Here is a 13,215-nt window from a genome sequence, read left to right as displayed (position 1 = left end):
TGATAAACTTCTTTGAAAAGTTATAAAAGTTTTATTGCAATTTGTGGTGCAGGAAACAATTTCACATTACGTAACAGAAAGAGGAACCCGTTTGGATTTGTTTCTTCCCCCTCAAGTGCACTAATTCAGACCCACGCCTTTCCCTCAACCAGAAACTGGGGAGTTTAAGTACCTTATGATCAGGAGGCGGACAGCCGCCATCTTGGTTGGCGTTTGCACTTTAGCGATGGGTTTGTGGAGGTTGAGTCGACTAGCTCGTGGCTTTCCGTATACTTACAAGTCAAAATATAAAATGACACCCATGAGCCCTTTATGCGCGTGGCATGGCGAGTCCACGGCCATCTGGCCCGACCCCGCGCCAAGAGACCCCTACCTGAGCGGGTACGACCTTTCAACTCTCATCCTTACTTCTAAGTGCCGTTGGTACCTGGGCCGCGGGGGCGGGTAAGAAGGACTCCGAGGGGTCCACACGGCCTCCACCTCTTCAACAATGTTCGTCCGTGTGGAGGGCAGATTTTTTTTTTTTTTTTTACTTTTTTGCACTCTTAAGCAAGGGAGGGGACCAACGGGCTGGGAAGGGGTGGGGGAGCGGGGGGTGGAGAGGTGGGGGTTGATGCAGAGCCGGGTTATGAGCCCTGAGCCTCCAGCTCCGATGCGGGGGTGTTGTCTGGCTCCTCGTCGTTGTAGATATTCTCGGCCTGGGGAGGGACAGCAGAAGGTTGTCACGCAGCACCGAGCAGAGAGCTCTTCTACCTCGGCGAGACTGAGAGGCTCTCTGTGTGTGTGTGTGTCAGCTGCTGTATTCACCATCTGCCAGACTTGCATGATGTTGTCCTCTGACACGGAGCAGATGACCCAGGGCTCGTTGGGGTTCCAGGAGAAGTCGGAGATCTTTGCCGTGTGGCCGCCGTGAATGAACTGATGGGCAAAGAAAGTCATAAAACAAAGCGCAGATTAGATGGACATTTTAAAACCAAGCGAGAATGTTGACCCATGGCCGCTGACTTGGCCTGGGGTTGTCATGGTGATTTGGAGCACTTCACTCACCAGCAGCTCAGGCGGGCCATCCTCAGCATCTTCTGCCGACTGCTCCTCCCCGATTTTACTAGACAAAGATCAGACAAAAAGGACGTTATGACGTAGGTGCTCGGCCTCCGTGAGATGTGTTCACCATCACTCAGCACGTTGTGTTGGCGGCTGATCTGTTGTAAGAGAGCTACATCAGGTGTTCATCCACACGTCATTATCAAGTTCATGAGTAGTCTTCATGCGAGAACGCCGCTTTCCTCTGAACCCGTATGAGCCACGGATCACCCAGTAGGGACGCACATGGGCCGAGCTAAGAGGCTAGCTGCTGATCACACAAGAGCATTTAGACATTTCCCTCAGAGGCTAAACGGCTGTGAATATGGATCTGTAATGGCTGGATTTGTTTAAAATAAAAATGCCATAAAGTTCACCATATCAACTAATAAACAGTTGTGGTTTCCACTGCTCTTGAATGGACAAATAACTATTAATTCAACTTATAACTTAACACAAGCAATATCAGATTATTTTGACTACAACACTAATACATCTCAAAATAAAGTTATGCTCAGCCTTGCCATAATAAAGACCAATATATTGCCGAGCGGCTTCTACCTGAGATCCCAGACGTTGAGGCGCCGGTCGGTTCCGCTGGAGGCGAGGATCGTCTCGTTGTGAGGGGACCATTGGACCTGCCGTTTTGGGACAGTTGTTAAGTGGCGTTCAAGTTACATCCAAATAACCTCTCCTTAGGGTTAGTAATGTGTTTGAATGAGAATGTGGTTGCAGATTGCAGTTTAGCAGATAACTTTGTGAGATGAAGCACAGAAGATATTATGAATACCGTTTGTTATACATAGACTTTGGCCTGCTAGTTTATTGCTTCTCTTAAAAGTGATGAAGTCTCATTAACATGAGCTTTGCATTTACGTTATATACCATACCACTGGTGGTCCACTATGAAATGGATTACAAATTGTCGTGTTTGATGGTTCAATTTAAAGCTCTAAATATGGACACTGAAATTAAAAATTTAATTATATCAAATGTGGGAAAATGTGTTTGCACAGAAATTAATTTCAATTAATGACTATTAATTTCAGCAAAGAATAATCATAATAAAATGAAGTGGAAAAGTGAGTTAATATGTACATATTTAAAGGAAGAAAAACGACATTCTATAGTTTAAATATTGTATTCAAAACAAAGAAGGGGCCTTCGATGTTCCTATACCATCAAAGCAGTGCACCACAGAAGACGTTTTCTAACCACTGGGTTAGGAGACTATGTTTAGATGTATTAATGGGATTGTGGGTTCCCATGTTTATTTAGACAAGCAAAAAAATAACATTTAGAAGCATTTTCTTACCTGGAAAATTTCATCCTTGTGGGACTCGAAGGAGTGGAGCTTCAGTTTGAGGTTCCTGAGATCCCACAGTGCGACAGTCTGGAGGAAGCAGAACAAGCTGTGCAGTAAAGAGTCATCCCGAGTCCATCATCGTGCACAGAGCATTTGCTGATCTCTACCTTATCAGCAGAACCGGTGGCCAGAATGAACTCGCTGTACGGGTTGAAGCTCAGACAGTTGACCTCTGCGGTGTGGGCGTCCACTGCGTGGCTGGCTTTGGATGTGGTGTTGGACCGGGTGTCCCATCTGGTGGAGGGCAGAGCAGAGTCAGAGACAGTGGGGACAGCGTTTCCTTTGTTTGGAACTGAAAAGGAATCACTCGCTCCCTGTTGGCCCCTCACATCATCAGTTTCTGGTCGTCGGCCACTGAGCCGAACAGCGATTCATGGAGCAGATGCCAGGAGACGTCTTCCACCACCGCCGTGTGGCCGGTGAAGATGGTCTTGGCATCCACAATCTTCCCCTCCTTTGGGCCGGCCCCGATGTCCCACAGACAGATGGTCTGAGGAGAAATAAAAGAACTTTATTACAGTACTTATTTTGTTTGAATGCATGGACGTTATATGAACAAATACAAGCAAAACATTGAAATGCACTTTCAGTAAGCTGTGAGCCTTACAGCTTTGGAATAAGCATATTGCATATGTCCTCCAAGTCTTTGGCTATAATTGCACCATCTAAAGAGGTTGTGTTGACTACATCCACTGGTGCAGTGTGTCCCTAACTGGGAGGCACAACTTCAGGTAAAACCATATCAACTTATAACAAATACGGCATAGAGAGAGAAACACAAAGACATGTATAGTGTTGCGTTGTGTCCACACAGACAGATTTGTAACTGGCGTAAAGAGCAAATTCAATGGCTTCAAGCTTTAATGTTCTGACTGCAGCCATGTAAAGACACTGTACTTTTCCCTCTGGCACACGCTGGCCTTTACTTGCCGGCACTTACGTGGTCGTCGGAGGCGCTGAGGAGGTTGCCGCTGAGGTTGGGATTCCAGGAGAGGCCGTAGCCTTCTTTCTGGTGGCCTTTCAGTCGTAAGTCAGGACTACACTCCCCACTGGGGTCTGAAACACATCCACACTGCGTTCACGCTTCATGACGGGCGACTCCAGCGGTGTGCAGTCAGACGCACGTAGTGATCGAACCTGGCTTTGAAGGGTGCTTGGTGTAGTCGAAGACCAGCACGTCAGAGGTGGGTGTCTTGGTGGCGATGATGCAGTGGTTCTGTGGCATGTACCGAGCTCGGTTGACCTCTCCCTCGTGATTGATCTTGATCTCGATCTCAATTTTCCCACTGACGGAACCAAATCCACCAAACTCTGAGAGAAGAAGAGATGGACACTTTACAACTGCAGGTGGAACCTTTAGTCCTTTTTACCAGGAAAGCAGAACATTTGTGGCTGAGAAATGAGAAATGACTGTTTATGTCCCGATAATATAAAGTCTTGTCTTGACGTAAACCTGATTTTAAATGCTGGTTTCTTTCCGTCTGCCTTTTGCGTCTCTATTCTGGCAAGGAAAAGTTCCAGGTTTACTAAAGCACAGCTCGATCAGAGCGTTTGGTTCTATACTAAATCATCATTTAATCATTGTTTATAGAGACAATGGTTAAATGTAATTAATTTCACTGTGTTAGTGCGTTCGAAAAATAAACTTGTTCATCTAAAAGTGTATATTGGTTGTCCGATTGTTTCCGTTGTCTGATTGTACCTCTAACACAGTGGCACGGGAAACACTGAGCTGTAAAGAAGCACAATTTAAGAGCATACCAACCCTTACTGTGCCTGGTTTCGAGTGTGGTGAGATTCATACTTGGACTGTTTCTCAAACAGATTTTTCTGTGGCCACTTTAACACAGCAATACTACCTGTGGCAACACACCAAAGGAGCAGTCAACCTTCAACACACAGCTGGACAACATACCTGCTGGAAGACACAATAAAACTGTTTCAGCATCTAGATGGAATAGCACAGGATTCAGGTCTCGACTCTTTAATCAATTTTCTCAACATATAAAACGACGATTCTGACAGGGGTGCAAATACATATACGGGTCAGTGAGACCCAATGACTGTTCAATTAATAATAGAAATATTAGTGTTAACTTCTATGTACGGCAAACATACACCTACTCCCTTGACTGTCAGAGTAAGAAAACACTTAAAATATAACTACAGTTTGCAGTAGTGTAAGAAATATTCTACTGTAGAATCCTGGTTTATTTACCTCCTTTCTCGCTGTCGTAGTGCGAGGCATCGAACTGGGCGTCATCGTTTGGTACTTGGACGCTGGCGATCACAAGGTGGTTCTGCTCATCTGATGTATGGGTCCCCAAAACCAGCCTGTGAACGGCATAGTCCTTCCCCTCCGGCCTGCAGAGGTCCACACAAAATGGACAGGATTTTAATCTACACCACAGGTCACTAACTGGCGAACCGCGGTCCGGATACAGACGTCCCATTGAAAAATTTCCAGCAAATAAGAGACCCACCAAAGGCTGGGTGACTGTATAGTCGTGCAGGCAGAGGATAGTGGTCCACCTCCGGAAGATAACAAACAGCACCACACTATAGCACCGAGATGGATAGCATGGAAAATACCTGTTGACATCTGGAAGCCACTGGACCGTAAGGCTAGGCCACTCCAGCGCATGAGTCATCACCAGATCGTACAGGAACGGTGTGTTTTTCTTCCAGATCTTGTACTCCTCATTGATGACCCTTTCTTCCACCGCATCATCGTACACTTAAAACAAAAACAGCATGGGATGAGTTACATGTGAGCAAGCAGCAGCTTGTGTCATTTCCCTCCGCAGACAAGGTGGGATCGACTATGGGAGAGTTGATGAAAGGGACACAAAGTTACAGTTACATGTCAAGCATAACTAGACTGGTCCTGCTGCAGCTATTAGGGATGCAAGATGTCATACTAAACTCTTTACACGTATAGCTGGCAGTGCATTGTGTGTTATAAACCACATATGCTAGAATGCTCGCTAGCCTCCATTAACGTTTCGGCGTGTTTTTATCTTTGACAGCGTCCTAACACGTTAAATTAATGTTAACTTTGCTGTTTACATGTGTTGTGTTGCACTGAATGTAAATAACGACTGCATTTAAATATGAGAGGTTTGACATGGTGTGCTTAAAAACAAAATACAAGCGAGAACAGAACGCAGACTGGCTAAAAGCAACAACACCTCGCACAGGACTCCCATAGGCGCTACTAGTTAGCACGTCAAGCTAGCACCCGTCTTAAGAGTTAAACGGTCGTGGCGCGCACACAAAGCCGCACACGAGGGCCACCACGTTATACTACGTGTAAATGTGATAAACATACCCTCTTTGTCAGCCATGGTCCAATCTCTGCGCTTAGTCGCGATGCTCAAAAGCAGAGTCACTCGTTACACGCCGTTTTTAATGAATACCGCGGATCCCCTCGCTGGCGCGGCTCCGGTTGTATCGCTACAAAAGTAGGCTCCTTCCTTTTCAGCGCCGAATTGCTCAACACGTATTGCGCATGCGTCAGTCCATGCATACTAAAGAGAGACAATATTGCGCACGGCCCGCGCAGGTGCGCATTGGGAGAAGTGACTGCGCAGATGTGATGTTCTGGGATCCCTCCACTTGTAACGCTGAACAATGTGTTTCTGTGTGATCACGACGAGCAAATGGCAGTTCATAACTGTTAATAACAACGACCTAGTGAAGAATAGGCCCGTTGACTTTCCTTCCTCATCCTTAGACATATTGTCTTTAGTCAATAAAACATGTTTACGTTTTGCTGCCACACCAAAAATATTTTTTTATGCACATAAAACTTCAAATCCATAGAAACGTATGGGCTATAAAGCAAATGTGCAAATTAAAAGGAGCCCTTGCACAGAGAAACGTTCTATGGTTGGATCATAATGGAATAACATCTAGATGCAATATTATATTTAATGAGCACGAAAAATGTAATCCTCTGTGGGAATGTTTGTTAAAAAATGTTGACGCTATTGTTATGTTTTGAGAAGTTATTTGGCAGTGCAGAGAAATATGCAGAAAGCCCTTAGCTAGCATGCTAATGTTAGCTGGAAGCTGCGTATTACATTTTTCACTCAATTTAGTTTTCGCGATATGTAATAAGTATTGAAGCCCCACTCTGCATTCCAATGAGTTTATTTTGTAAAAGTATCTTTCATAAACAGCAAAAAACAGTTTACAGTAAATTACAAACCGTGAAAATGCAACATGTTCCAAATACGAGCATAATAAAGATATGTAGGATATTAATAAATGGATTTCTTTTGAAAGCATGATTTCACATAAACAAGGCATGTATGATAACAAAAGGCTCTATATATTTCATGACAACAATAGTGGAAGTAAAGTAAAAACAACTGGCACAGAGTTAAAAGACAGTGTTGCCTGGTGTTATCTTTAATTGTAAGTAAATTATCAACCGTTTGAGCATTTAAAATGCATCGTCACACTGTATGTGACTGTGTGTTTCCTTAGATGGTTCAGTTTACTGTCAAGTTTCAGACATGCAGACATGGCAACAGAAACAGAAAAAGTGTAAGGTGTATCTCCCCCACCACCACATGTCGCACACCAACAAATATCTGACTTTAAGCTACGAACCAATGGACACTTTTTATCTAAGAGTAACCTGGAGTACAACAGTAGAGCATGCCACTATAAAAAAAAGCTTTGAAATATACAGTGATCTATTTCACACATACACACATGTATCACTTTTCCATAAAAAGATGAGACCTAGAGCAGTCCAAGTAGAATACTGGTCCTATATTCAATGACAAGAGTAAAATATACTGTAATAGTTCATATTAGAGTTACAATGTGTAACCCAGTTGTGCACAACACTTCATACACATTGTCTTTTTTTTGGTTACATAAAAGAGTAACATATATGATGATGGATAACGCTTGAAAATGACTTAATATTTCGTAAGTCCGCCCCTTAATTAACCCTCGTAAAAAAGTTAATTTCAAGCTACAGCTACTGATCGATACAATGCAATACCCAACATATATTATAGATGGCAGGAGAGTAGGTGTATGTAAATATACACACACATTAATGGAGCTCTTATCAAATGCATTTGTACACAGTTACAGATGCCGGTGAGTGATGCAATACAGATATACAGGTATGCAAAGGCCGGTATTAACACAGATTGATGGATATCTACACCACACTATGTATGATTATGAAGTAGAACACAGGCCACTCGTGCACACCGTTTCATCTGGCCTAAGGGTGACATGTAAGGTGTGACACTTAGGCCACACACACACAGATGCACTCATACTGTATTTCTATTTTGACTTCATTTCCAAACTACAGTTGATCTTCTCAACAAATATAACTTTTAAACACCTATTAAAGAGGCAGTAAGTAATCTGCCATAAAGGACTTTGACGGGGCTGTGAAGTCTGCACCTTTGTGTATTTTGGAGAATTTTTAAAGCCTATAAACTCAGATGGTCATGCTGTCAAATGTGTTAAACCTGAAGAAGTTGTGTTGGCCATCTAACCATTAAAATTATCGTCGCGTTGTGATAATATGCATTGTGACTTGGCAAAGAATACATGACAGGAGTGTAATTAAGTTGTCCCTGATGATCAGAAACCGGTGCACAAATTAAGGTCTACTCTTGCAGTTCTTAAAAAGGACAAAGGGAGTCCAGTCAAGTACTTAATGCCCCTTTAAATATCCTATTCCTCACGATACAAACCTACAAGCATCCAATGTCAGTGGTTGAAAGAGAAAACACAAATCTTAACCTGTCTGTTTGGAAGTGTTCATGATGACGAAATTTCTGACACGACCCCTGGCGTCGCGTGTCAGCGCTTACGCCCCGCCGTCCACGCGGTGACCACCGCGGTGCCGCCATCAACGTGGGCTGACGGAGAAGTAGAGGTGACAATGGCGGCCGGCGGGTGGTGCTCATGGGAAACTGTGTTGTTGATGCATTTTCCCGGCATCACAGCTACGTGGAATGATGTCATGCTTTCTTCTCTCAATGTTCCTCGATGAGCAGCTGGTTCTGGGGGACGAATTAATACAGAGACACGGGTACTGTAAGTATCGCTTAAAAAAGTTTGATTATGAATTCAATAGATTTTATCGCCCTTTGCAGTGATATAGTCGGACGTAACATGCAGTTTAGGGTGAAGAGACACACCTGCAGTTGACACACAAGCTGTAAAGTTGAAAAACCCAATAAAAGAATAAAAAGCCTTGAACTGGAAGCAAGAAAAATCATCATGCAGTGAATATTATTTCCTCTTTTATCTTTTTCAAATCCCTGGGATATGAGTCCTTTAATTGGGGGAAAGGGGAATACATTCGGGTCAAAGAAAATAAGAAAGCCCCTCACAATTTGTGAATTGTGATGAATGAATGATCAGAGTGCTCATCGTGGGGGCGTTCCTTAATCCCACCTTACTCTCAGTGGCATTTGGGATGATGTCGTTTTTGGGGTCTCCTCCCTCGGAGACGCTCTTCTGGTCGTCATCTTTCCCATCCTTCTCCAGGTCGTCCTCTACGGATGAGATCCTCGACAGCTTGGAGGATTTCTGCTTAAATGGACACACAGATCGGGACGTGTGGGTCTGAATTTTCATTCAAAAGAATTGAATAAAAAAAGCAGCTGCGCATCATGCTTTGTAAGTGTTAGTTTAATCAGAGGAGGGAACAGACCCCATCCCTGCGTGGTGTATTGAGAGGAGACCCACTATACACTGTGGGCACAGCTTGTTTGTGTGGGAGGTTCTCAAGAAATCTGTACCCAGCAACTCTGGAAGATGAGCATCAATCTACCAATAAATCCATCCACCTACCTACATATTATCCACCCATCAACCCATAGACGCACTATCTATATATCCATCCACCCAGCTGGCTATCATCCATGCGTCTATTCATCTATCCATCTATATATCTATATACCCAACGCTGCTGCTGCTGCCCACCAGCCTGCTGTCGGCTCATGCTCCATAGCCAGTGACGCTTTAAAGCTCAATGTAGTCATTTCACCATTTGTTAATGTACATTTTAGGTTTGCAAACAACCAAATGATCGTTCCATCCCTCTCGCTACCCTATTGGACAACGATCACATGTCATCTTTTCTCATCCAGATCCAGATTCCAGTTCCTTTGTGGAGCCACACAACTACACACACACACACACACAAACACACACACACACACACACACGCGCAGTGTTTCAATGATGTGACAGACACGGCAAACCGCTCCAGAAGAGTGCCAAAATTCCTTTGGATGCACCACATGTGCCGTGCGTAATAGAGGCCTGTTGCTAGGCAACAGCGGTTGCTAAGTGAGGGGCAGGATGCACGTGACTTTATCAACCTGCTTCCATTTACAGCAGCAGTGGCCTCTGTGCTAATACAGTAATACTGTATCACACAGTGGGAGTGCTCCACAACACTCCCTTCAAACTTGAAGCTTTCCTATTTCTCCATTTTCTTTTCAAAATAAAGATAACAGCGTAATGAACACAATGAGAACAAATGTCCTCAGACAAAATAGTGCAAAACGTATGCAATGTGGAGAAATGGCACACAGTGAAGCTGGGGTCGTGTTCATCATAAAGAAAATCAGCTAAAGGAATCAGCTGTGCAGTTCGATTTTGAAGAAACAAACTGGAAGGCTTTTGAGTTTTAGTTTCAGTTCTGTGTCCAGGAGCAGCTTAGTGTCCCGATACAATATGCACCAGATAAATGTTGGAGGAGATACTTTCCTTACTGCCAACAAACCCCTCGAAAAGACCAACATTTGTTAAACAGAAAATAATCTGTTTGCTGGAGATGTGATTGTAAACCACATTTGCTTTCAAAATGAACTACACCGTGTGTGTGTGTGTGTGTGTGTGTAGCTGATGGCGGGTATATGATCCAACAGGCATGAACCCGTTTGTCCTCAGGGGCGTTTGTTTCGAGGAGCAGTGAGACCTCTGGAGATGGCCGAGCCAGCATCAACCTGTTTGTTCGTGTCTTACGCCCATGTCTTACGGCCAAGGGCCGACAACATCTGGACTGCGAAGGAAATCCGTAGAGACGACGTACACGTCTCTGCTAGAGACCCTGCCAATCACAGTAAGGCCCGCCCTAAAGCATGCGCTGCTTTATGGTCTATTTCACACTATGGGGATTTTCAAAATGAACAGCATGCTTTATTGAAAACTTGAAACTGAGACCATAAACTCTGGTTCACTTTGTTCACTAATGTAATCATAGACAATCGCCCCCAATTAGCAAATAAAGGAAATATTGGGTTTATACATAGATTAAAGGCCAGATTAAAAGCTACATTCAAAAATGTAATAATGCAGTGAGCTACCAGTCCACCACCGGTCAAGCTGCCGCAAATGCCACAGAGCGGGTGACCTGCGGCTGCTCCTGGTCTGATGATACCTGGCTGAGGTGAGCTACCTTGGAGGTGGCTGTCTTTTTCCGCTTGTCACCCTTCAGCTTCCCCTGGTCGTCTTCGTCCTCGACAGAGTCCCCCTCCTCGCCCTCGCTGCTGCCGTCGGCGGCGTTCCCCCCCTCCTCCGTTTCCGACGAACTCTGCTGCTGGATGGCCTGTGTGTGCGAAAGAGGCCCGCGGGCGGTTTTTGTTAGTTGGGCTGGATCACATAGAAGATGGTGAGTCTGCAAGTCTCTGCTGTCAATGGGCAAAACAATGTGGCTTTGTCGGAGATCAACCCTGTCGGGCTTCTAACCCCCCCCCCCCCCCCCTTTGTGTTTCCCTCCCACTGTCTTCTCTCTCAGGCCACAGACACTAGAGACCACCGTCTGACCTGGTAGCCTGTGAACTTGACGCCGGGGTTGTTCTCGATCTCCCACAGGCCCTCGTTGAAGCCTTTCCGCTTGTTAGACTTGCCAAATTTGTCTTTGTACTCCTTGTAAGGCAGAAGATCCTTCGGGCCCAGAAACGCACTAAACAAGTGGTGAAGAGACAGCTATTAATATTTCAACGACTAGTCTAGAAAAAGCACAGGGTTCCACAGGTTACACTTAGCATTACTGCACATAAAAGTTGACTTTTGCTAAATAAACTTCATGTGGCAGCCTTGTCAAAATCAATATGGTGCCTACGTCTCATGGGTCCCAAAGAAGAAGATGGGGTACTTGTTGGCGGGCGGTTTGACAGCTCCTTCTGGAAGCTCATCAATCTGAAAGACAGGGAGGAAAACGCTGTAACTGTTACATCATTTATAGATTTATAGATTTCAGAGGCGTCCAGTCCTGCATGTTAAAGTCCATCATGGGACCCTGAAATGACATAAACCACAAATGTATCACCGTGGGCTTCTGTCCCGATCACATTTGCAATACAAGCTCCTAGAATTAGTCACTGGTACCAAGAGTAATTTGTTCCGAGAGGTTAAAAATGGAGCCTGGCCGTGTACTAGCACCACGGTGACCCCACGTGCGCCATCCAACCGGCGGGTCGTTGGCATCAGATGGGACGGCCGTCTCCACGGTCGCGTTGACCACGGTGGTGCCACGGGCTTATTTATCATATAAATATAATATATTTAATAACGTTGGAACCAAACCACGCATGTTGTAACTAATGAGTGGAAACTATTAACGGGGGCGTGGGGGGGGGGGGGGGGGGATTGCACTTTAACTCAAACGAGGTGTGCGAGGCGCGGGAAACGGATCGAGAGCGTGCAGCGGCTCATTGAACATACGTTTTTTTTATTTTTTTATTTTGAAATGGAAAAAAAAAGATGGCCGATTCTTATTCTATTTGTGTTTATTCATAACAGAACGAGGGAACGAAGCGGAGGAGTCCGCCCCGCAGCATCCCCTCTCCCAGCACCGGCGGTGTGGTGTAAATCAACCCCGCCTCCCTCCGCTCCCAGCCCGGCCGCGTCCTCCACTCACCCTCGCCGGCCAGTGCGGGTATCCCTTCATCTTAGCGAAGACCAGGTCTCCTGCCTTGTACTCCCGCGGCCGTGGTCGCGCCATGTCGCCGAGGGTGGAACCAACAAAAAACCAGTCCGACGTGTGATGCTGTGCGGTTTCTTCACCGGGGCCCTCGACGCGGGGCTGAATTATCGACCATCAGTGGGGGGGTTTTAAATCACCACTGCAGTTTACACGGAATTAAATAATTAAGAACGAATGGGAGAAAAAAAAAAACCCGCGAGCGGGGCTTTCCTCTTACGACCGAACGGAGGTGTAAAGCGTAACCGGGAATGGCCTAAGTTGGAGTAAGGTACCTGTGAGGAGCGCAACGTCTGCACAAAAAGGAAGACACACATTTCCGGTCAACGAAATAAAAGCAACGGTGACAAACGTGAATTTCATATTTATGTCACTCGCGTGCGCTTTAAAAGGCTGTGCGCGACGTGCTTTTTTTTAATTCCGAAAATGAAAAGATACACACGTGTCTCCACTCGCCTTTGCCAAAAAGGCAACATCATCACCCACATGTGAGTGTATTACAGATGGTGAACGTTGCAAAAAAAGTTACCAACAAAGTGATGCACCGCGTGTTAAAAACGTGATAAAAAGTAACGCTTGTTTCATTGACCGCGTGCACGCGCGCTATGCCGTAGTTTAGTGGCTCCACCATAGCTGATGCTGATATCTCTGGAAGTTGCTGTTTATGGATTAAAAAGATGTGAAATTAAATCATTGACATCAATAGAATTATTAATAATCATTAAGATAATTCACAAAATAAATAATGGGGCACCACCCTTAAAACTGATGGGACTAA

At 45.0% G+C, this 13,215-nt stretch overlaps 2 protein-coding genes across 4 annotated transcripts; both read right to left on the bottom strand.

The window, feature by feature from the left end:
* Positions 1-8: 8 nt before the first annotated feature.
* rbb4l (retinoblastoma binding protein 4, like) lies at positions 9-5,970 on the bottom strand. The gene is made up of 12 exons (XM_037484130.2): positions 5,781-5,970; positions 5,042-5,186; positions 4,668-4,813; positions 3,587-3,763; positions 3,390-3,505; positions 2,779-2,939; positions 2,557-2,683; positions 2,399-2,476; positions 1,645-1,721; positions 1,048-1,105; positions 808-918; positions 9-698 (listed from the first exon to the last, which is right to left on the bottom strand). Exons 1-12 carry the CDS (start codon positions 5,794-5,796, stop codon positions 627-629), a joined length of 1,284 nt encoding a protein of 427 aa, XP_037340027.1. The 5' UTR covers positions 5,797-5,970; the 3' UTR covers positions 9-626.
* A 616-nt stretch (positions 5,971-6,586) lies between these two features.
* Positions 6,587-12,774, bottom strand: hdgfl3 (HDGF like 3). 3 transcript variants are annotated; one of them, XM_037453510.2, is made up of 6 exons: positions 12,375-12,774; positions 11,577-11,653; positions 11,279-11,417; positions 10,893-11,060; positions 8,897-9,031; positions 6,587-8,499 (listed from the first exon to the last, which is right to left on the bottom strand). In XM_037453510.2, exons 1-6 carry the CDS (start codon positions 12,456-12,458, stop codon positions 8,473-8,475), a joined length of 630 nt encoding a protein of 209 aa, XP_037309407.1. In that variant the 5' UTR covers positions 12,459-12,774; the 3' UTR covers positions 6,587-8,472. The 3 variants fall into 3 exon arrangements, with proteins under 3 accessions (XP_037309407.1, XP_037309417.1, XP_037309426.1); XM_037453520.2 differs by having other exon boundaries at positions 8,897-9,034; positions 10,911-11,060; positions 12,375-12,772; XM_037453529.2 differs by having other exon boundaries at positions 10,911-11,060; positions 12,375-12,767.
* Positions 12,775-13,215: the final 441 nt, after the last annotated feature.

This window comes from Pungitius pungitius, chromosome 4 (genome assembly GCF_949316345.1).
Source record: "Pungitius pungitius chromosome 4, fPunPun2.1, whole genome shotgun sequence".
In the NCBI taxonomy this organism is placed as follows: Eukaryota; Metazoa; Chordata; class Actinopteri; order Perciformes; family Gasterosteidae; genus Pungitius; species Pungitius pungitius.
Note: the sequence above shows the minus strand (reverse complement) of the source record. Positions and strands in the feature narration are given on the sequence as shown.